This window comes from Stegostoma tigrinum, chromosome 3, assembly GCF_030684315.1.
Source record: "Stegostoma tigrinum isolate sSteTig4 chromosome 3, sSteTig4.hap1, whole genome shotgun sequence".
Classification (NCBI taxonomy): domain Eukaryota; kingdom Metazoa; phylum Chordata; class Chondrichthyes; order Orectolobiformes; family Stegostomatidae; genus Stegostoma; species Stegostoma tigrinum.
This window is the reverse complement of record NC_081356.1, coordinates 23,796,865-23,821,792: the sequence shown is the minus strand read 5'-3', so window position 1 is coordinate 23,821,792 and position 24,928 is coordinate 23,796,865. Positions and strand designations below refer to the sequence as shown.

At 39.8% G+C, this 24,928-nt stretch overlaps 1 protein-coding gene across 1 annotated transcript in view; it reads left to right on the top strand.

The window, feature by feature from the left end:
• Nucleotides 1-24,928, top strand: part of cntln (centlein, centrosomal protein) — a 465,635-nt gene that overhangs the window by 237,526 nt on the left and 203,181 nt on the right. The window contains exon 15 of the mRNA XM_048527488.2: nucleotides 1,623-1,714. Coding sequence (XP_048383445.2) covers nucleotides 1,623-1,714 — 92 coding nt within the window. The remainder of the gene's footprint in view (nucleotides 1-1,622; nucleotides 1,715-24,928) is intronic.

Below are 24,928 nucleotides of genomic sequence, written 5' to 3'. Positions count from 1 at the left end.
ATTCAAAGTTTTGTGAAGCTTTGAAGTACTATTCATTTGTTCTTTTGATGTTGAAAGTGTGGTGTTTTGGGTTTTAGAATCAAAGTGCTGAGTGAATTTTAGAACCTGAGCAAATCTAATAAAGAAACTGCCCTCTATTTTTCAGTTCATTTTTACCTAGACCAAAGTGGGACAATCCTTTCTGTATTAGAACAGTCTTTTTGTAGCTGTGAGGAAGAGGGGGTGAGATTTTACTGAGAATGGGAAGCCACGGGTGAGATTTCAGTGTGAAAGAGCAGAATCGTAGAAGCCCTACAGTGTGGAAGCAGACCATTTGGTCCAATAAGTCCATACCACCCCTGTGAAAAGCATCCTACCCAGACATCCCCCTGCCCTTTCCCTGTAATGCTGCATTTTCATGTCTAATCTGCTTAACTTACATACCCCTGGACATTATAGGCAATTAAGCATGGCCAATCCACCTAACCCGCATATCTTTGGACTGCGGGAGGGAACCAGAACACCCAGCGGAAGCCCTCACAGACACAGGGAGAATGTGCAAACTCCATACAGTCGCCCAAAGGTGGAATTGAACCTGGGTCCCTGGCATCGTGAGGTGGCAGTGCTAACCACTGAGCCATCGTGCTGCCCCAGAAGATGGGGTAATACTTCAGCAGAAATGGGTGACCTGGCTAAAAACCCACAAAACATTTTCCTTTAATATCTCCAGACACTATGGCCCTGACGTGTTCTCTGTGCATAATGTCCTTGAGAGTTCTTGCCATAGCAGGCAGGATGGCCTCCGACTGTTGTCTGCTCCCCAGCTACTAAATAATTCAATCCACAATAGGGAACGCAATCATGAAATGATAAGTGACAGAAAGAGATCAAACAAGTGTTTAATGTCCTTTGGTTGTGATAACAAAACTATTTCAATTATAATCAAAATTGATTTTGTAGAATCATAGAATGTTACAGCATTGAAGAAGACCTTTCAGCCCATTGAGTCTGCACTGAAGTTTTTGAAGAATAGTTATTGATTCGACTCTTTCTGACTTTCTTCATAGCCCAGCAATTATTTTCTCCTGAAAATATTTATTCAGTTCTCTTTTTCCAACCAATCAGGCAATGTACTCCAAATCTTAATCACACATGGTTTAAAACAAAGTTTTTCCTCATATCGCCTCTGGCTATATCTTTCATTCCTGATCCATTACCTGTTTTTTTTTGGTGATGTTTAAATTCTAGAAATGGTAATGCTATGTTTGCTCAGATACAGCTATTGTGCAACATGAAACTATTTTTGTGATCCGAAAGAATTTTTGACACTTGTGGCAAAACCTCTGCCTCTCTACGTTGTTTTCTGTGTATATTGGTGCATTTTACTGAAACCTTTCATAATCTTATTCCATTCAGCTTAATGAGCATTTTATCCTATATATTTCCTTTTCTTGGCGGCACAAGTAGAATTTTCACGTGTTTTTCTTACCCAATGGCACTTTTTCCAGGTACTTTTATAAATCAGAAGAGATAATGAGAAAATTATGCTAATTATTTAAGAGAAAGATCATCGCTTTTCTGTGAAAATAACTGTTCTGTGTCAAAGGGCCTTAATGAAATTTTATTATTCATTCCAATCATAGAGTTTCTTATCAGACTTGATGGAGATGAAGAAATGAAATGGAGCACACCCAAGACCAGGACCAAAGGAAAGCTGGAGCAGTCATTAAACAAGGTGCAGGAAATAATTGTAACATTGCTTGGAGAGAGTATTATTGTACATGTGTTAAAGCTAGCTGTTCTACCTTATTGAAGATAGTAAGTTTTTCTTTTCCAGAGCACAGCACAACAGGTGGTAAATATATTAGACTTCGCCCTTGACCAACACATCTTACAATGCACAGATTTTGGTTTTGTGAATGCAAAAAACAGCTATATGCCACCGAAATTTTTGTATGCTTTTATCAAGTTTATAATCGTGTTAAAAAATTACTGTGAAGCTTATGGTTTGTTTAAAACGCTATCTCTGTGTTTTTGTGAAAGCATTGTGCCAGAGCAGCTTATTTTAATACAGCGCTTCTAATTTAATAAAATTTCCTAGGTCTTATTGCAAGCACATTAAAAATCAAAATTAGGCAATGAGTCACATGAGATATAAAAGTGTATAGCCAAAATGTAGATCAAAGGGAGAGATATTGAAGACTGTCTTTACAGCAGAAGATGAGGTAGAAAGTTCACAGAAGGTCTGCTGAACTTCAGGCCTATGAAGCTAAAGGCACAGCTACCAAAAGAAGAGTGGGTAAAACCTGGGATGCTCAAGAGGCTGAAATTAGACATTAGTGTACAAAGAACTCAGAGGCCTGTGAGATGGAGAGACATGAGATCATGGGTGGCTTTAAAGTCAAGGAAAAGAATTTTATAACTGGGCTGTTGCTTACCACAAGACTGTAAGAAATAGAAACATCCAGCAGCCTTCAAACCTACTCCAATTTGCTACTGATGAGGAGCTGTCTATATTATGCTTAAATGTAAACAAGGACTCTGACCCCACAACTATCGATGGTAAGGAGTTCCAAAGACTCTCAACACTTTTAGAGAAGAAATTCCTTCTTACCTCAATCTTAACTTGGCACCCTTTATTCTGATACTGTGCCCTCTGGTCCTAGACTCTCCCATGAGAGGAAACATCCTCTCAGAATTTACCCTGCAAAGCATCTTAAGAATCCTACATATTTCAATGAGATCACTTCCCATTCTTCTAAACTCCAGTGAGTAGAGTTCCAACCTGTTTAGCTTTTGCTCATGAAACAATCCCTTCATGTCAGAGATTAGCCTAGTGAACCTTCTCTGAACTGCCTCCATTGAAATGACATCTTTCCTTAAATGAGAGGATCAGACTGATCATAGTACTTCACGTGTGACCTCAACAATACATTGTATAGTTGCAGTAAGACTTCCCTGCACTTATACTCCAAATCCCCTGAAATAAGGACCAACATTCTATTTATCTTAAATAAAAACTGAAAGAACTACGGATGCTGGAAATCAAAAACAAAAACAGAAGTTGCTGGGATAGCCCAGCAAGTCTGGCAGCATCTGTTGAAAGAAATTGGAAGTAATGTTTTCGGTCCAGTCCTAAGGAAGTACCTCTGGACCCAAAGCATTAACCCCGATTTCTCTCCACACATGCTGAGCTTTTCCAGCAATTTCGGTTTCCATTTACCTTCCTGATTACATGCTCCAGCTGTGTGCTAGCCTTCTGGGTTTCATGCAAGAGTATCCTAAAGTGTCTTTGTGTTGCAGCTTTCTGCTGTCTTTCTCTATTTAAATAATAGTGTTCTTTTGTTCTGTCTTCCTAAATGAACGACTTTACATTTTCCGACGTTATACTCCCTTGGCCAACATTTTGCACACTTACTTAACTTCTCAATATCTCTCTGCAAACTGTTTTCATCTGCCTAGCAATTTACCTTTCACCTATTTTTGTGCTGTCTGCAGATTTGGCTGCAACACATGTGCTTCATTTCCTCCAAGTCATTAATATATATTGTAAACAATTGTGGTCCCAGCACTGATCCCTATGGATCACAGATTATAGATTGCCAACTGAAAAATAATCCTTTATCCCGAGCTGTGGTTTCCTGCCCTTAGCTAATTCTCTATCCATACTAATTTGGCACCTCCAAGACCATAGGCTGTTATGTTATGCCTTACCTTTTCTGAGGTATGTTGTTAAATGCCTTCTGGCTCCCCTGTATCCATGCTGGTTGAGCCTTCCTTGAAAAACTCTAATAAATTAGTCAGACACAGTTTCCCTTTCATGAAGACTTGCTGATTCTGCTTGACTAGATTATGATTTGAGCCAGTGTATTTTCGCAAGCACAGGAGTGATGGGTGAATGAGGCTTGGTGCACGTTAATATGCAGCTGTAGCGCTTTAGATGACATCAAATTTACAGAGGGCAAAAGTGGGAGATTGCTCAGTTGTACATTGGACAGTGAAGCTTTGACTTAAAGGCATGGGAGGGGATTTTGACAGCAGATAAGTTGAAATATGGGAAGAATTGAGTAATGTTCCAAATTCGATGTTCTTGGGCAAATATGCAGTTGGAAGCTCCTCTTGTGGTTAAATCTGAAACCAATATTGAAATGTATCTGATTTGCCTCTAACAGTTTCCAGTGTTAGTGCTGGAGTAGGTAGGTAGGGAATGTATTTATTTCAGACTTTTCAAAGTGCAGCACGATGGCTCTGTGTGGGGCAGCACAGTGGCTCAGTGGTTAACACTGCTGCCTCACAGTGCCAGGTACCCGGGTTTGATTCCACCCTCCGGCAGCTGTCTGTGTGAAGTTTGCACATTCTCCCCATGTCAGTGTGTGTCTCCTCCAGGTGCTTCGGTTTTCTCCCAAAATCCAAAGATATGCAGGCTAGGTGGATTGGCCATGGTAAATTGCCCGTAGTGTTCAGGGATGTGTCGATTAGGGGAATGGGTCTGGTTGGGATGCTCTGAACGTCAGTGTGGACTTGTTGGGGCGAAGGGCCTGTTTCCACATTGTAGGGATTCTGTGATTCTATGAATATTTTGTTGCAGCATATTTTGCTGAGAAAAGCAGTCTGACAATTTGGCAATGGTGAAGCTTTTGGAGTGATGGTGGTGTGACAGCAATGATTGTCATTGGGTGAATGTAGAACGGACACGCGTGGAATCGTTCATGCCTGCCTGGAGCTTTTAGGAGTACAGGTAGTAAAACATCATTTGGTAGGTAGCAAAAATTATGTTTCCTGATGGTGTTGGAGTATTAGTGTTAAGTTCTCAGGATCTTTCTGTTAGGTTGGCTTTAACGTGCCATGAATACTCAGTAACACCCCTGTCAGCTGGATTATCTTCAGGGCACAGCCTTAGATAAAAAGAGGTGTGTCTACAAACCCAATTTTATATATGTATGTGTGTTTGGCATTCCTGGCAGGGTACACTTCTTCATTGAAGATCCCTTGAATAAAATCTTCAAAAACCTGGCATAAATTCCATAAACAAGCCACTCAAACGCTTCCAGTTTAAGGAGTGAAACGTGACTAGCTCATGTGAAGTCTTGGTCATCTGTAGTTTTGCTTGCTTAGTGTTAAAAGGTAATCTGATTGGGTTAATAAACCAGTCTGGGCAGGAAGTGGAGCTTAACCTAAAACAGGGCTGTACTCAAAAGGGAGGTCAACTTGATAGATTCTTATAAGGATGGTTAGGTAGAAGGGACTTAAAGGGCATGATTGTCAAGAACACTGGAAGAATGAAGGGAAGAAAGTGAGTTGCAGAGGGGAAAATCACTGTGATAAAGATAAGGGTGACAACAAAGAGTGGGAGCTGCATACTGAGCGTAGGAAATATATTGGGTAATATAATTTAATGGGGGAGAGAATGAGCAGTCAAATTGAATTAGGTGCAATCTAAGGCCTAGACTGGAAGTGGAGATCTGGATGGGAGTGGGATCAGAAGGAGATAGTAAAAGGGCTGATAGTCGCAGGACGACACTGAAGGAGGATGGAAAAAACACCGCACAAGAGAGAAGGCCATCTACTGTGATGGTAGTGGGGAAAGTGTAGCATAGAGAGGGAGAGTTGAGAGTGAATGAATCAAATGCACATTAACGTTGACCATCTTGCTCCTCAATCAGGTTTCAAATGAAAACCTTGCAGAGAATGCACAGTACAAATGGAAGGGCCCGACATGTGTTCCTGCACAGTACAAACACACCCAGCTGAAGCAATTGAAATAGAAACTTAAAAATGTTATTGCATTAGCAGTTAGTTAAAACCTCAGCACTGAACAGAAACCCTCCCTGAAGAATAAAGGTGAAAAAGCTCTATCATTCCCCAGCACCAACATCACAATGATGTTATGAGATTTGGGCGGAGGCAGTGACCTAATGATATTATCACTGTACTGTTAACCCAGAAACCCATGTAATATTCTGGAGATCTGGGTTTGAATCCCACCAATGCAGATGGCAGAATGTGAATTCAATAAAAATCTGGAATTAAGAGTCTAATGATGACCATGAATCCATCGTTGATTGTTGGAAGAAGCCATCTGGCTCATGATCTGGACCATAGGTAACTCCAGAGCCACTGCTTAACTATGTAACCGCCTTCTGGGCAATGAGGGATGGGCAAGAAAATGTCAGCTTAGCCAGCATACTAACAATCCTGCCAATGAACAAAAAAAAATCATTTAACTCTGAGAAGGACACTGAAGATTCAGCAGCAGAGGCAGCAGTGGGGAATAACATAATGTGGAGCTGGATGAACACAGCAGGCCAGGCAGCATCAGAGGTGTAGGAAAATTGACACTTCGGGTTGGGACCCTTCTTCAAAAATGGGGGAGAGGGAAAGGAGCTCTGAAGTAAATAGAGAGAGACAAGGGGTGGGGCTGGGAAAGGTAGGGGGCAGCTGGTGATAGGTAAGTGCAAGTAAACAGTGGGCGGGATTGGTCAGTGAGGTGGGAGGAGTGGATAGGTGGGAGAGAAGATGAACAGGTGTTGTCAGGTCAATGAGGCAGGGATGAGAGGGAGGGTTGTCATGGGATGAGGCTGGGGAGCTTTTGAAACTGGTAAAGTCCACATTTAGACCATTGGGCTATAGGCTCCCAAGGCGGGATATTAGCTGCTGCTCCTCCAGTTTCCTTGTGGCGTCATTGTCTCTCTATTTATTTTGAAGCTCCCTCCCCCTTCCCCATTTCTAAAGAAGGGTCCTGACCCGAAATGTCAACTTTCCTACTCCTCCGACATTGCCTGATCTGCTGTGTTCCTCCAGATCCACGCTATGTTGACTCCAGCGTCGGCAGTTCTTATTATCTCAGATGTGATGGTGGGGGTGTGTTATTTCCACTTGCTGCAATACTATGACATTTACAGGCCCATGTGTCTGAAAGTCAAGAAAGTCAAGTTATGTAGGCTGTAGATTCCAAGGGTGTAGATCTGCATTGCCGGGATAATGAAAGCCGCCAAAAGTCAGATTAAGCTAACCAATGAGTGAATGAAAAATGTGACTATGAATGCCATTATCTATATCTGACAACTCCTGTAGATAGATCTGCAGCCAGACAACTTGAGGGATGATGCTGTGCCTATCATCTGAAGGTCACAGTGGCATTGAACTTCCTGGGCACTAAATATTTACAAACCTCATCTGTGAACCTGTGTGGCGCCTTTAAATTGGCAGCTGTGAATTATGTTTATGAAATTTGATTAGATTCCCTACAGTGTGGAAACAGGCTTTTCGGCCCAACAAGTCCACATCGCCCCTTGAAGCATCCCACCCAGACCCATTCCCCTATAACCCACACACCCCTGAATGCTACGGGCAATTTAGCATGGCCAATCCACCTAGCCTGCACATCTTTGGATTGTGGGAGGAAACTGGAGCACCCGGAGGAAACCCTCACAGACATGGGGAGAATGTGCAAACTCCACACACACAGTCACCCGAGGCTGGAATCGAACCTGGTGCTGTGAGACTGCAGTGCTAACCACTGAGCCACCGTGCCACCCCCTGCTGCTCTTTACAAGAAAACAACACATGTTCTCCAATTCACTGACTCAAAGAGCCAAGGTGCCTGGGCAACTATTGCTGGGTTCCCACATATACAAAGGGCCATTGACTGCACATGTGCAGAGGTCCATGACATCATCCAGCCAAATTCCTGAACAGGAGGGGAATTCACTCCATCACAGTCCAATCTGTTTGTGACCACAGACAACAAGTCTTGCTGGTGTGCTCCCACCATCTAGGGAGCTGCCTCAATGCTTTCAATGTTTATATTTTGAACAACTCCCAGGCCCCTGAAATGTAAACTCATCTGCCTGATCTCCACAGCTGTCTCGTGAGTGACAAGGAGTAGCCCCAGAATGCTTGACCAATGACCCCAGTGTGCCATTCCCAGATTGATGCTGAACAGTGCTACAGCTTTGTTTCAACTGGAGCCACCATCAAAGAAACATTTGGTTTTTCAAAGATGCACTTCAATTACTTGGACTGCCCAGCAGAACCCTTTGAGCACTAATCATACATGGGCTCCAGAATAATAGAAACAAAAACAGAAATTGTTGGAAAAATTCAGAAGTTCGAGCAGCATCCGTGGCGAGAAAGCAGAGTTAATGATTCAGGTCCAGTGATCTGGGATTTGGTTTTTTTTTGTCTCTAGAATAGCGATTGCTGGCCTCAACCTAACTCAATGACAGGGTGAGAACTTAGAAGAGTGATAGTCAGGTATGGCACTTGTCTCTTCAGTCAAGGAAAGAGATAAAAACCAAAAGAACTATGAATGCTGTAAATCAGGAACAAAAACAAAGTTGCTGGAGAAGCTCAGCAGGTCTGGCAGCATCTGTGTAGAAAAAAACAAAGTTAATGTTTTGGGTCTGGTGATCCTTCCTCAAAACAGGAAGGAGGAGAGTTTGATACAGATGCTGAGTGAATCAGTGCTGATGGTGATGATGGCTCTGAAGAAGCCAGGGCATTACTCAGTCAAGACAGGCAGCCGTGAGGGAATCAAACAGTGACTAGATTTGAGAGTGAATGATTTTGCATTGACATATATGGATGCTCAGGACTGTGAGCCAGTTAGGCACTGATCCTTTCTGCCCTGAAAGGCATGTTTCCTTTAGAGCTTTAAAATGTTAAGATACTTTGCCATGAATTGTAAGCTAATTTGTTACCATTACACAAATAACCTTTTCTTCAGTTTCCTGGCCTGTACATCAGGACAGAGTTCTGATTATCTGACTGGGGCTGCACTTAACTGACTCAAACCTCAATTTGTAAAGACATTCGTACAGAGATGTAGAGGGGCTAAACTGTGCTGATTGACTCCTGGAATCCAAACATATATCTTAGGTTTCCACTCTGCAGAGGTTTTGTACCTCCCAGAGGGCAGCAGAGATTGACAGCCTTAGTGCTCTTTGCACTGCTCCATGTGATGCGCATTAGAGCATGAATAATGATCATGGCCCCTCAAGGTAGTCTACAAGAAACGCATAAATAGCCAGAATTAGCTGACAGTGGTGAATAGACAAGCATTGGGATGTCTGGTAGAGGTGCCGGGAATTGTACTCAGAGTGGAGCTAAAGGCACTTTCCTCATTCCAGGAGCAAAAGCAAAGTCCTTTGGCTCTGGCAGCGAGAGTGACTTCTGAGGGCCTGTGGCAGCAGCCAGAGTGACTTCTGAGGGCCTACAGCGGCAGCAGGAGCAACTTCCGAGGCCCTGTGGGGGCTTTGAGACTCAAGACTTTGGGAAGGGAGGTCCGTGTAACTTACAGAGATAAGGTTGCCTCACAGAGATAAGACTTTTTGATTTGGACGCTTCCCCCTTTTCTTCTTGGTTCTGTTTGTTTTTGTATTTCTGCATTTTCTTTAATTCTGTTTTTTTGTATCTTAGTTTTTTTTGTATTTAGTTTTTTTTAATTCAGGTTTTATGCCTGAGATGGTACTAGTGAATGGCAACTTTGTACACTTTTCACTGTACTCCTGTACTTCAGTACACATGACAACAAATCCAATTCTAATTCTAATTGTCTCGTCTATCTAGCGTCTATGACTCAAACAAGAGAGTGTAGGCCCCTGTACAGATTGTTCTGCAGGACCTGTCTCTCAACAGTGTCCACCATCCTTTCCATGAAGGCAGGTACACACTAGCATTCAGGAGCCATAACCTCAGCCACAACTTAACCAGATTCCTCTGCCTTTATCTGCACTTTGCACACGATCTCTGGCACCTCTACCAGACATTCCCCCGCTTGCCTGTGCACCTCTGTCTGCTTACTAGTGGCCCCATGTAGTGACTTATCATTTCTGCCAGGGGCAGAGTCCTGTTCTGGTACAGTTTTCTCACATAAGAGACCTCTGCCATTTTTCTTCCCTCTGTAGCTGTGGATTCAAGTCAATGCTGTGCTAAACAATGTAACCCACTGTGAAGGACTGTGTGCTGGTGAAGGTAAGGGACTAAGGCCTTGACACTTCCTCCTCTGTGGTGTACTTAGTCAAACCCATAGATTTAGGCCTGGAGGCTTGGGCTCCTCCTATATTCTGATCTGGAAGGGGGCTCAGAGACTGCATAGAAAAACATAAAGATTTGTTAGTATTGATAGCCATCACCCTAACCCAATGTTTACTTAGGACACCGGTACTTGATGTGTATCAGCAAGTACTAAATTGGAAGTTTTCTTATTCAATGGCTGTAGTTATCCAATCTCCCCTCCAGCACAAGTGCGTTCCCCTTGTTGTCCTGCCTTGTCTCTTGGGGGTCAGAAATTTTATGTTAGATACAATACTCCCACTCCACCCCAGGGTATGCTTTGTGCTTTTTGTGCATGTTCTTTTCCCACAGAAGACAGTCATTCATGGGTACATGAGCACAATACCCGCATTGATAGATAAAGATAGAGATGTCATTCTGCAGATATGTGAATGACCATGAGTAAGAAGAATGTGGTATGAGGGAAGTTAGGAGTTATAGGGTTCTGAATGCAATGTAGTTCAGAGGTGCCAAGGTCTACACTTGATGAAAAATATTAAAACGTTATACGATATGTCTGTGCCTAAAATACCTGTGAGTTGTTCATCCCAAAGCTATATTTTATGTTTTTGCCCTTGCAAGCCTTTAGTGAAAAGCGATCTGATGAGCACATGCTCCTGGCCATGAGGAGAAGTCATTGACCTGATGATTCCTGAGTTACTGAGTTGGCTCCTCTTGTATTTTAAGTATGAACCCTCTTAGATGTGTTTGAAGGCACTAGTTCTATGATACACCTAGTGCTATATTGATCACTGCAATGAAATGACAGATATTGATTGCACATGACATAACTGTTGGAAATGCCTAGCATCCAATCTTGTGCCTGACAGTCTTCTGTAGTGACATCCATGCAATGCTATTTCACACTCATGGAAGCATGAAGTGCAGCAAATCTTTCATCCTTTTGTCAGCACTGGAGCCAGGTTCTTTTGAACTGTTCGTCAGCACTGCCTTTTGCAGACACGTATGTCCAGGCTGCCTTCATTCGTGGGGATGGCCTTCAGTTGCCACCTTTAGGAAGAAGAACTTTGTTTCTTCCCTGAACAGTCTTCAGGAACTTCTTTAAGGAGAGATAGCTGAAATGTGGTACCACTTCTTGTGTCGCTTGACATCTTAAGAGGTGGGTGGAGTGATGAACAGAGGTTGAGCGAGGCTCCTGAATTGTAGAAAGCAAAATGCTTTCTTAATGTCTTTTAAATATAACAGCTGGAATTTGAAACTTGGAAGCCGATAGCAGGGGGTAAGGGAAAAACTTCTCATAGGAGTCAGCATTTTACCTGTGTGCATATGTAATGAACTGAGAAAGAAAAATAGTCCTGTGAGAAAACGCAACCTTCTTCAAGTGAATGCTTCCACTTCTGGACCCATCTCCGTACCTAGTCTCAAAAAAAGCAAGATTCCACCCTTTATTTTCAGATTATGTCACCAAGGGGCAGCATGTAGATGGGAAATAGGACCATTTCAAAGATAGATGTTTGGAGAAGACCAGAGTTTCATTGCAGGAGGTTTTCTGGTTATGATCAGTTGGATGAGAATGGAGCCAAGCCACTGCTGCCCGGACTTTGGAGGAAGATGGTGTCGTCAACCTTATCAATAGAATTTGTAGATGTATTACACTTAGATTTTCAAAGGCATTTGCGAAGGTGCCATATCAAAGGTTATTGTAAAAATAAGAGGGGGTAATATATTGCCATGGTCAAAAGATTGGCTGGCTAACAGGAAGCAGAAAATAGATGTAAATAGCTCTTTTTCAGGTTGGCAGAATTATCAAGTGATGTGCCACATAGATCAGTGCTAGGATCTCAACTGTTGACATTTTACACAAAATGACCCTAGGAGATTACTTAGATAAACTATTTCTACTGATTAGGCATTCTAGAACTAGGGTCATAGTCTGCGAATTAGGCCAAAAATGTTAGGAAGCACTTTGACACATGAAAGGTGGTAGGTGTTTGGAACTCTCTTCCACAAATGGCAGTGGATGATAGATCAGATATTAATTTTCAATCTGTGTTCGATAAACTTTTGTTAAGCAGAGGTATTAAAGGGGAAAAGACTAATATATGTAATTAGGCCACAGATCAGCCACGATCTCATTGAATACGGAATGTACTCAAGGGGTTGAATGGCCAATTTCTGCTTCTGCCAAATTTATTGATGACACAAGATAATTAGGAAGGTAAATTGCGAGGAGGATATAAGAAGGTTACAAAGTGGCTGGATGGGCAAGATTTGGCAAATGGAGTAACATGTGGGAAAATGTGAAATTGTTCGTTTGGCAGGAAGACTAACAAAGAAACATGTTTCTTAACAATGGGAATTTGCAAATCTGTAAGACGCATAGACATGTGTTTAAATCACGAAAGGACTGCACAGGTAAAGCAAATGCTTTGGCATGCTGATAGAAAGTTATTCTTTATCACAAGGGAATTTAATACAAAACTAGGTAAGTTATGCTTCAGTTGTACAGGGCACTAGTGAGACTACATCTGATATACTGTGTTGCGTGCAGTATTGGTCACTTTATCGAAAGAAAAATCTATATGCTGTTAAAAATCCCACCTGATGTTATTATTGGACAATTAGCTTCCTAGACTGAAATCTGGCTTTAAAAAATAATTTTTTTTTGTTTTGACAAGGTGTTCTCTTGCTGAAAAATAAACATGCAGTATTGCAGATTATTTTAACAATAAAACAAGTTTGTTCATCAAAGAAATGAAGATGTCATAGAATAAACCATACTGTCTATTTATAATACAAATTCAAATATATTGTAACACATGTGAAAGTATTCTCCCATTAATCCCTAAACACTACTTTACAAGTTCCAAACCAAAATAAAAATGCTTGTAATTTACCCAGAAGTAGCTCTGGTACAATACTCTCAGAACAAAATTCTTTTCCTAACACCTTTGTAGGCTTAAGGCCACTGTAACTTTAATTTCTAGAATGGAAATTATGTAACTTCCTCCTGGAGCTATCATACACCTGATCTTAAATGTAACCTATTAAGGTTTCTATTCCAAAATTCTCATTGGAACTACCAATGACTGTAATCTAAGGTAATCTAGTTTTACCATATTCTCGACTTCTTGGGATCACTGTTCTGTACAATCGCCTTTATACAAGGACTTCACAAAACTGCCCAAAATAAAAGTAAAACTAATAAAAAAGTCTCTTCTCTAAGCCATGGGTGCTCCCATGAGCTTAAAACAAGCCCCTAGGCGTAGGAATTTTTAACAGACTAAGCAAAAAGGTTGACCTTGAAATGCTGTAAATATCCTGGGTAAACAAAAACCCAACAGTGTTGCCAAATTAGTTCTCACACTGTATTGAAATAAATCAGCACTGCTACAGAATTATATACATGGTAGTTATTAACTTCAGGCACTTAGAAAACCTATATTTCACTAACTCAAACCTAAAATAAGTATAAAAATACGTATAATTCACACAGTTTATATCATAATGTGTTGGAAACAGTTCAGATAAAGTTAAGCAGACTAATACTTGGAATGTGTGGTTGCCTTATGTGAAAGATTAGGTAGGCTAGACTTGTTAACTGTTGGAATTTAGATGTAAGTGGCAACTCAAAGCATACAAAATCCTGAGAGGTCTTGACGGGTGCATATTCGCAGGATTTTTCCTCTACGAGGATAATTTAGAACTAGGGATCATTCTTTAAAATTCAGTGGTTATCAATTTAAAACAAAGATTACATTTTTTTGAGTCATGAGTCTTTGGAATTCATTTTTCTGAAAAAGTCATGGAATCAGAGTCCTTGAATATTTTTAAGGCGGATATAGAAGGATTCCTATTAAGTAAGAAGTTAAAACGTTATCAGGGAAAGGTGCAATGTGGACTTGAAGTTACAATCATATCTGCCATGACCTTAGTGAATGGCAGAGCAGGCCGGAGGAGTTATATGGTTTACTGCTGCTCTTAATTTGTCTGTCCTTATTCTGGAGTCATCAGCATTCAGTTTACATTTTGGAATAAATCATTGCTTTTCCCTTGAAGTACGTCTGTTGAATTCTGTGGATAGAATTGTTTTCTTTGTAAATTGAAGCAGTCCCAGCAAACTTATCCAATCAGTGTCCAGATTCTGACCAACAAGATGCTTTAGGGAAATTAAAAGGTGCATCTGTCACAACTTCTGAATGCTGTTCTGTGTGTCTCACAAAATAAAATCAAGATTTGAAGTGAGTTTGGAGCACTGATATCAGCTTAAGGCACACTGCTGCTCCTAAAAGTGGTCAAGTCAGCTTCAGTATTAGTTTTTTCAGCTCCTTGTATCTTTGATCACCCTGAATCCGTACCTCAAACTTTATCACACTTTTGAGAATAATCCCACTGCACAGAAAAAATACCATCTGGTTCACCACTGCTTTTAAGAGAAGTAAATCTGCCATCTTTTACCCACTCTGAACAATGTGTGATTCTAGACCCACACCATTGTGGTTGGCGTTCACCTGATGTGATTAATCCACCAAGTTGTCAAGAAGGCAGCTCACCACATTTAAAGGGCAATTGGGGACATTTAAGAAATGCTGGCTTTGCCTTTAATGCCCATAAACTTTGCAGTATTGAAAGTAATTGCAGATTATTGCTTTGGACGTGTTCAACAATCGGAAAACAAAGACTTTCTCAGAAAAGAACCGCAACTAAATTCTCAGAGAGACTTCATTCTTTCCAACATGATTAGTTTTGGCTAATATACTACAGAACTAATTGAATACCATTATCAACCTTTGTGGTCTGAGAAATAGATGGCTATTTTAAACTCCTCTATTATCTCCCAAGTCACTTGGCTTTACTCAGCCTTGGCTATGTCTGGATTATGTCAAATTTAGATGTTGGCCTGAGGTTAATTAATCCCTTCCTCTTAAAAGGCAACTCCAGTATGATTCATTGAATTATTGGTATCAGTTGATTAAAGCACTTTTTTCTGCAATAAGCATTTTCAGAAGCTGGAAACCATTGATGTTTGACCTTTGTTGGCTTCTTGACAGTTCAGAATGACTTTCATTGAAGCCAGAAGGGAGATGATGAGATGTCAGTGAGCACTGACCACCTGATCAGGATAAGGATCATGTAACCCTACCCCCCCCCTACCCCCCCCCCCGCCATTTCTTTGGTTGTACCCACGTTTAGCTTGACAATTACAGTGCTCACATAATCTCTTAACCCTTTCTTTTCTGTAGCTGTTAATTCTGCCTTAAATGGGAAAAGCATTATTTTGTATTTTTTTTCTCCTAATGGCTTGAGCAGATAAAACATACAGGAGTCTAGGTTTCTTTTCAGAAAAATCTCTGGCATTCCTTGGTGGTGTTTAATATATAGTTAAATTAGAGAGAAATCATGTTTTTCTCGTGACCTTTTCAGAAGTTGCTAGTTTTAGATAACTCTGAACATTACCTCATTACACAGCTGTGCAATTCAAATTGGAAGTATGTTCTGAGGACTTTGGACTTATCTCTGGTCTTCAGGTTCTAATCTGAATGCAAACAACGCACTTTAGAAATTTTGTTTTACTTCAGCTTTCTTCCTTGTATAAAGACCTCATACTTGGTCGTCTCTCAGTTGTTGCATAACTTTCTCAGGTGCTGACGAAGTCAAACTTATTGTCTCTACCATTACCACTGGTGACAGACAAGTGGTATAATAGTGTGGCAAGTGCTGAATACATGGAAATTTCCTTTAGGTTCGTGATGACATAAAGATGATATAAAGGCTATTCAACCCTAAAACCAATTTTTCATTCGGTGAAATAATGTTGATCTGTACTTATTTGCTCCAGATAGCTAGCTAGCTATGAATTCAGCTCAATCAGTCTCTTCATCCCAAACTGAACCAGAAGGTGTTGAACTTCAGAATCCTGCTCAATATCCTTCTGGATTGATTTCTCAATTTCTTCCACACTTTCTTAAATTTCTCCACTCAGCTGACTTCAATTAAATTCTATCAATCCATCAAGTGTATGGGTATTGTGGTTATATTACTGATCCATTTATCCAGAGCCCTAAATTAAATTATCCAATAAATGCTTTCTTTAAAACCCATTTTGTTAGTTGGAGAATTTGAATTCCATGCAAAATCAAAAATAAAATTCTAGTTTCACTGATATAATCATAAGTCTGTGTGATGGAATGGATACTATGAAAGTTCTTTATGAGATTTGGATTTCAAAATAAATGCACGTGAGTTTTCCTTCTTTAAGAGAAACAAGGGCAGGTGAGTTTTGCTTCTTTGAGAGACAGGATCAGAAAGTCCTTCTGGAGCAGTAATTAAAGCTAATATTTTGGCAGAGAACAGGTGACTCTGCAAGTGTTTGTTTTAATTTCAAATACTTCAGGATCAGAAATTCTTAAAAATTTCAATTCAGAAGATATGAGTGTTCAGCTGAGCCATTTAGTTTCATTCGTAGAAAGAGTTCGCAGAACAAGTCACTTCAGCAGAAGAGCTTAGTTTGCGAAACTACCAAGTCAGGAAAATTTGGCTAGAGATCTGCAGTTTATTGGAACTGTGAAAGATTACTCTGTCAGGTTTGTGAAAAGTTCATGTCAGGAGATTGGAAATGACTCATGAAATTGTGTTCACAGTTCACAGTAAGGATCCTATTGAAATCCGGTTAAATTGAATCCTAAAGATTGAATCCTAAAGAATCCTAAAGAAAATCCTTTTCTCTGAACTTGCTTCTCTGCAGTTGATTTTGTAGGAAACATGTTGAAACTTTGTTAACCATGCATTATAAGATTATTCTGGTTGCCCTCTATATTTAAAAAAAAAACTTGTTTTTCAAAAATCATGTTCTTTGCATAATAAACATCCGTGTTGTTATTAAAGAAAATCTACAACCTCGTGTGAATGTATCTCAGTGATTGAAAATTATGTTAACTAACTAAAAAAAACCTATCCGGGCTTCATTGCCTTATATCTTCAACAGTAGTTAATATTTTTGTTGTGTATTGAGCTCTGTGCTTTGATGTTTCTTTATAATCAGTACTGTCAGTGGCCACTTTTCATTCTTAAGATGCAGTGAGATAGAACTTTCTCTGATTAGGCAGTCATTAATCTATCTTTCTATTAAAAATAGTTCCTTGAAGTACAAGCTTGTTTGTGTATTCTGTTTGCAACAGTTGTGTTTCTTTAGGTTTGCTAAAAGTGGGCAAGATTCTGTCTCTAATACGTGTAAATTTGTATGAAGCTGTAAATTCCCGCCTCCCTGACCTGTCTGTCTTTTCTCCCACATATCCGCTCCTCCCACCTCAACACCCACCCCCACCTCCTACCTACCAGCCTCATCCCCGCCTCCTTGACTGACCAACTCCCATCCTAATTCCCCACCTACACTCACCTTTACCGGCTCCATCCTCGCCTCCTTGACCTCCTCTGATGCTGCCTGGCCTGCTGTGTTCATTCAGCTCCACACCTTGTTATCTCAGATTCTCCAGCATCAGCAGTTCCGACCATCGCTGAATCAGTGTTATATAACAGATGTTTACCTATGTTCTTCAGTATCTTCCAAAATAAACTTTTACTGTATCTGTTTTCTGGTATAGATGAATAACAGGTATTCGAATAAGCTTTGAAACTCTCTGTATCATCCTTCAGCAGGGAAATGCTTTGGGGGTTAATGATCTATTAGAGCTTTATTATTTGTGCAGTTCTTTTCTTGAATATGAATAAGGCTATACTGAATGAAAATGTTTGAGATTTTTACAATGATTACTTTGCTGCAATAAATGCAGCATTTATTGGATTTTTAAAAACCTGTTTAGCTTTTTACCTTGTTAAGTATCGAAGGCTGAATGTACCTAAAGTGCAATAGCATTAGTTGTAATGAAAATAATAACTAGGTTATAACCTGATCATGGAACCACACCAATTTCTCTAAAATGCGCCGATTGGATCATAAAGGCCAGGCTAAAGACTGTCTACTAAATGTTGAGGTGGCTAAGGCAAACCAAAGTAACATGCAAATTAGAATTCTCTGTAGTTTTACTAAATGTTTCATGTATACGAGATGCGAAAATTATTCCCCCTTCCGATTTGCAGACATTTAGAAGATTAAGCAGAACTCACTATAAAGGGGAGGAAATGCAGGGAAGATGAACAAGCCTCATCTAAAAGGTGAAGGGAACATCTGTGTGCTTTTCTGTGGCCCTATCATTCACTGAGGTTCTCTGATAGGATTAAGATTGTCCTATTATGTGCACAGCATTGGAAAATGAAGTCCTATGATCCACAAGAGATCAGTTAACCCACCAAAGCCTTTACTCTTGAATACCCATCATAAAAATAAAGTCTTGGATATCTGTAGCTGTTTTCATAACCTCAAGGTCACCCAAACCACTTTGTAGCCAATTAAACACTTTTGAAATGTCGTCACTGTTAGTAGTCACAAAGAAGCATGGCAACCAATTTGCAAACAATAAGTTCCCAAAAAAATAGCAAAATGATAAATAACTAAATAATCTGCTTTAGTTATGTTGACTGAAGAATATGGCCTGGTGGTATTTTTGCTGAACTGTTAATCCAGAGAACCAGGTAATGTCTCGGGACTCAGGCTCGAATCTTGCCACAGCAGATTTTGAAATTTGAATTCACTAAATATCTGGAGGTAGGAGTCAAATGATGACCATGAAATGATTGTCAAAAAAACCAATCTGGTTCCCTAATGATCTTTAGGGAAGCAAACTGCCATCCTTACCTGGTCTGGCTCTCATGTGACTCCAGATCCACAGCAAAGTTGTTGACTCTTAACTGCCCTCTAGAATGTATAACAAATGGTAGTCTAGCCAGCAATGCTTCCATCCTGTGAGTGAATTTTTAAAAAAGTAACTACAGTCCAACAATGCAGTACTCCCTCAGCACCTCTGATATTGCAACACTTCTTCAGTACTGATCTCCAACTGAAGAACTCCCTCATATTGACCGCTGACAACACAGCACACCCCTGTTCCATCCCTCCAGCTGGACAGCACTCCTTCAGTAATCCCCCTCCAATAATGCCTTGCTCCGTAGGACTGCTGTTTAGATGTTGCAGCTCTCTTTACTGCTTTTCTGGCAGTAGCGTGCTCCCTCACTACTGCATTTCTGACATTGCCGTGCTGTGTCATTGCAGACCCTGTGAACAGTGCAGCAGTCCCTCGGTGTTGCCCTTTGACAATGTGAAGCTTTCTTTGGGCTGCACTGCTGTTTCAGCCTAGGTTTTATGTTTGCCCTGTGACCTTCGGACTCAAAGAAAGAAATGCTACCCACTGAGCTGCAGCTAACAACCCTGATATATTCTCTTTGATGTTGTCTTTCACTCCAGTATATTAATGATCGATTATTCTAAAATCTTCAAATAAACAGTAGTTCTTCAAAACTTCATTTTAAATTTGAGTCTAACTTTATTTGTGCTTGCCTTCAACTGTCTGGGTTTCTTTTAAATAATTTTCTGGATTCTGTATCATACAGTACTTTGAAAATCTAACACTGAGGTTTCCTGCTGTTAAGATTGTAGAATACAATATTACTGCATCTCATAGTTCATCTATTTTACACTTGGGGCCAATTGTGTTGCCCTCGTTTGGACCTTATCTGGTGCAAGTATGCCCGTTTTGGTGTGCTCTGCCCAGTTTGTATGTGATGCCCCCAACAGTGTTTTCCCAGACCAGAGCCTTGTTTGGTGGAAGTAGATATTGAGAATCTGCTGAACTCAGCAAACCTGGTAGAATTTTGAAATAGTAAGCTTTACTTTGTAAATGCCTCCTTATAACCTTTGTTCTATTCCTATACTCCAATATTCTCTTCTATTTTAATGGTTTCTCCATTGCATATTGATTTTGAAGATCCAATCTCTCTACCTATTGGGTTTTCCACTGTATATATGTAACTTTTATTTAACACTATATGTAATGGTTTGCAGTGTCAGTATTAAGTTATATTTGCAATTTGTCTGCAGAGCTTCCTAGATATTTCTACAATGCCTTACTGCAGGCAATACTTGTATTTATAAAACACCTTTAAGACAGTAAATCTTCACAAGGTGCTTCACGGGAACATGTTCAAACAGTCACATGATGAGATGTTATGGAAGTTCATAAAATATTGTTGAAACAGTGCATTTTGGGGAGCATCTGAAAGAAGAAATCTGGAGGAATTTACAGGGGAATTTCCAGAGCTTGAGACAGAGACATTTAAAGACTTGGCCTGCTGATGGTCGAGTGACTTAAACTTGGCATGTTCAAGAGATCAGAATTCAGGATCCTGGAGAATTTTATGGCTAAGGTACTAAGAGGGATAAGGCCAAGTGAAATGTTGGAAGTGATTGAAAAAATGGGTGAGGATTTTAAAATTAGACCTACCAATATAGGTCTAAAGAGATTTGGCATATTTTGGTGATTTGGGAAGTGAGCCTCATATTTGAGAAGCTGAAAGAATTATTTTTCACTGATTCCATAGTAGGAACTATAAAAACAATTTGCACATAATTAAATGTGTAGGCTGAAGTGGTGTTCCAATTTCAAATGAGTAAAGTAGTGCTACCCACAATGAAGCGACATTGGCCATTTTTAGCAGCTTATGTTGCTACTGTTGGCAGTTTCACTGATTTCTTGCTGAGCTTACCATCGGAAACCTGGAACTGCACAGAAATTGCTGGTTCTCATTTGAAAGCTTAGCCTGTGTTTGTCTGTATTAGTAAGGAGATTTGACTTAAATGTAGTTAATTGAACTTGTTGAATGGAGTTGTTTTGTAGTGTGTGCTTATTAGTTGGAGTAAATTACAGAAATTTGACCTGTAAAATATATTCAGTTATATTGAAATAAGAAATATAAAATGATAGATTTATCAAAAGAATCACTTGCAAAAATCAATTTGAATAATTCAGTGTTCACAAATTATTTGGACAAAGCGTTTTGTTTTTGAGACATGCATGAGTTCAATGGAATTGAAAATTTGAAGATTTCTGTAGGATCAGCTGAGTTGGTTATCGTTGGAGCAGCAAGTTGAAAATATGATTTTCACATTGATTACATTCAATTCACATTTACTATTTTACACATACATTTTCATTTAGTTTCATGCATTTTGAGATCTTCTTGCACCATGGAGCTAGGAACTTGTGGCACAGGTTGCTTCTAATTTCACTGTGTCTTTAGTCTTGAATTGATAAGTTAAAATCCACATATAGACGGTAATGTGGGGGGTTTCTGCCAGCAATCTACTTAAATAATTTTGAGACTGGGTGTACATGTTACACATGCGGAATAGCTTTAAGTTCAATTTCATATGTGTTATGCATCCCTTGTGGCTAGCTGTGTGTGTGTACCAGGGTCATCCAAAGGGTTTCTCTGTGCGGAGCATGTTTTCATTGTCTGAGCAAAGTTTTATTTAATTTACACTTTTTTTTCTTCCTGAATTAACAGCATGAATTCCAAAATAGACAAAATATGCTGTTGATAGCTGTGTAGAGGAGCTGGAAACTGTTGACTGTATTTTGTAAATTGTGCATTAACTTGTAGGGAATAATTTAGAGAAGATAATACAGTTGTGTGCCATATGGTCAGGTAATGAAAGCTGTCACTGCATTATCACACAATGACAAACATCATGTTAAATACAATAATGTGGAGCACAGAAAATGCTCATATTCATTTATGTTTAGGAGGAATGTGTAATTGAAATAATTTGTGCACTGCAGCCCAGGAATGTCAAAGGAATTGTTTTATTTCATCATTTCCAATAAGGAAGAACCCTGGTAATTTCTAAAAAGTGTGCATGCATTATTTCCAGAAGTCAAGTAAAACTGAAAAAGACAGGAAAAATTGCCTCGGGTAAGACCTTGAAGGCATTTTATATGTATTTCTAACTTGTATTCAAAAAGACAATAATATGATAAAATGTAAAGTTGTCTAAAACTGACAGTGCTCAGGTATTAATACTGGATATATTATTTTGCTGAGTTTCCATGACACATGGACATTTCTAATAGACTGAGGCTTGACATGTATAAGCACCTTTTTCTTTGTATTCTTTAGTGTAATAGGCTGTTAAAAGTAGACAGCAGCACTGAGTAGTATTGAAGACTGTAGCCTCCCTTGTACAAGTCATTTAAGATGAGAGATCAGTCGGAATATGGTCTTCATTTTTTAAGCACTTAAATCTAATTCTGTATGAACCGTAAGGTGAAAAATTCCTGAGCCCATTATACACTTGCAAAATTTTACAGTATTGTCTTTTACGAAATTCAGTCTAAGAATGAGATTTTAGCTGATTGGCTGTTAAACTGTTCTGACAAAAGAAATGTAATGATTTTATTTTCATTCAAGGCTGAAAAAAAATTTATGATATAAAACTATTTAAGAGTGCATTGCTCTTTTAGTCTTTCTTATATTAAACTTGTTGGATGGTAAAATTCTTATGTTTATATTCCAGTCTAGTGACACTGAAAGAATGGCAAAATATTTCCAAGTTAGGATGGCTTGAAGGTGGTGATGTTTCTATATATTTGCTGCCTTGACCTCCTAACTAGAAGATCATGGTTTTGAATTTTAAATGTGCTGTCTAAAATGTCTTGATCAATTTCTGCAGTGCATCTCATAGATGGTTCACACTGGTGCTATTGAAGTGATGGATGGAGTGAATGTGGTGCCAGTCAAGTAGACTGTTTTGACCGAGATGGCATTGAGTTTTTTGAGTTTTGTTGGAGTGCACTCATCCAGGCAGAGTTCATTCATTCATTTGGGAGAATTCTATCACATTCCTGACTTATGCCTCATAGATGGTAGACAGTGTTATAAAGTGGAGGTCGACTTCCCTCTGATAACTAAAACCGAAACACCCAGACAGTCTTGACTCACCAAATGACCTGTTAAAAGAAAAGTGAAAGTGTGAAAGTATAACCTGCCTGTCACCCTCAAGCTTTTATAAAGGGGTGGTTAAATGAAATGAACTTTTTTCACCCACTCTATGATCGACAAGGAACAATTTATTTATCTAGCTCGGACAGTGAATGAATTAACAAACTGAAAAATTCCCCTTAACTAAAAACTATTCCTGAATAAAACAAAATTCTAATGGTTTGCTGTTCCAATAAATATGACTCCCACTTACCTCAACCAAAATAAGAATAAAAAAATTAAAACTTAGGTTCTTGAAATTACAGCCAGGATGCAGGATACCCTCTTCTTTTATACCCTTGATGGCCTATCAATTTCTTCCAAAAATATTGGCTCTATGTTGTCAAAACCATCAGATCTGAATTGAGATAATAAAATGTGAGGCTGGATGAACACAGCAGGCCAAGCAGCATCTCAGGAGCACAAAAGCTGACGTTTCGGGCCTAGACCCTTCATCAGCTGATGAAGGGTCTAGGCCCGAAACGTCAGCTTTTGTGCTCCTGAGATGCTGCTTGGCCTGCTGTGTTCATCCAGCCTCACATTTTATTATCTTGGAATCTCCAGCATCTGCAGTTCCCATTATCTCAGATCTGAATTGAATTGGTTTTAAGTCTCTAGGTGCCTGGTTTAAATTCATTGGCTGATTCAAATTGGTTTCCTCAATAACAAATCAAAACTACTGCCTAGATTGCCATCCATAAAGCTTTGGGGAGTTGAGGTTGAGTTAGTTGCTTCAGGTTTTCTAGCCTCTGAATGCTCTTGTAGCTGCAGTTTTTGTATGGCTAGTCTAGTTCAGTGTCTGGTTAGTGGTAACCCTCAGGATATGAACATTGGGGAATTCAGCAATGGTAATGTTATTGAATGTCAAGGGATGACTTTCTGGTTTCTCTGTTTTTAGAGGTGTCCTTGCTTGACATTTGTGTGGCACAGATGTTATTTGCCTCTTGTTAGGCCAAAACTGAATGTTGTTCAAGCTTTGTTGCATTTGGACATGAACTGTTCCAGTATCTCATTGTAAGTGCAAATTGGGTTGAATAATGTGCAATATTGACCAAAATCCCTGCTGCTGATCATATGATAGAGGAGAAGTCATTGGTGAACGCGTTGAAAATGATTAACCCTCGGTTACTATCCTGAGGAACTACTGGAGTGATGTCCTGGAGCCAAGTTGACTGACCTCCAACATCCACAATCATCTTCCTATGTGCCAGGTATGATTTCCCTAAATTTGCATTGACCCCAGCTTTACTAGGGCTCCTTGACATGTGGTCAAATGTAGTTTTGACGTCAAGGCAATCATTCTCATCTCACCTCTGGAATCGAATTCTTTGCCCATGATTCAACTAAGGCTGTGATGAGGTCAGCACCTGAGTGGCCCTGGTGGAACCCAAACTGAGTGTGAACGAACAGATTTCTGTTAAGTTAATGCTGCTTTCAGCGCTGTTAATGACACCTGCTATCATTTTACTGGTGCTCGAGAGTACACTGAGGGGCGTTAATTGGCCAGGTTCGATTTGCTTTGCTGTGTGTACAGGACATACCTGGGCAATTTCCCACATTGCCATTTAGATGTCAGTATTATAGCTGTACTGGAATGGCTTGTCTAGGAGCACACAGGTTCTGGAGAACAAAATTTCAGCACTATTGCTGGAGTGTTGCCAGCACTCATAGCCTTTTCATTAACCAGTGTTTCCAGAGAATAGAATTGGTTGACAAGTAGCATCTGTGATGCCTGGGAGGAGGCTGAAATGGATCATCTACTGAGCCTTTGGTCAACCACTTAATTGCAAATACTTTGGTCTTTTCTTTTGTATTGATGATGGTGACTGATGATGGCCACTGATAACTAATAATGGTGATGTTTGTGGAGTCTCCTCTACTTATCCACCACCACACACAACTACAGAACTTAGCCCTAATCTGTTGATAGCAAACTGATGGAACTGAGGGCTTCCAAGTCTCTGGATCCAGTTTAACTTCATTCTCAGGTCTTAAAAGAGAT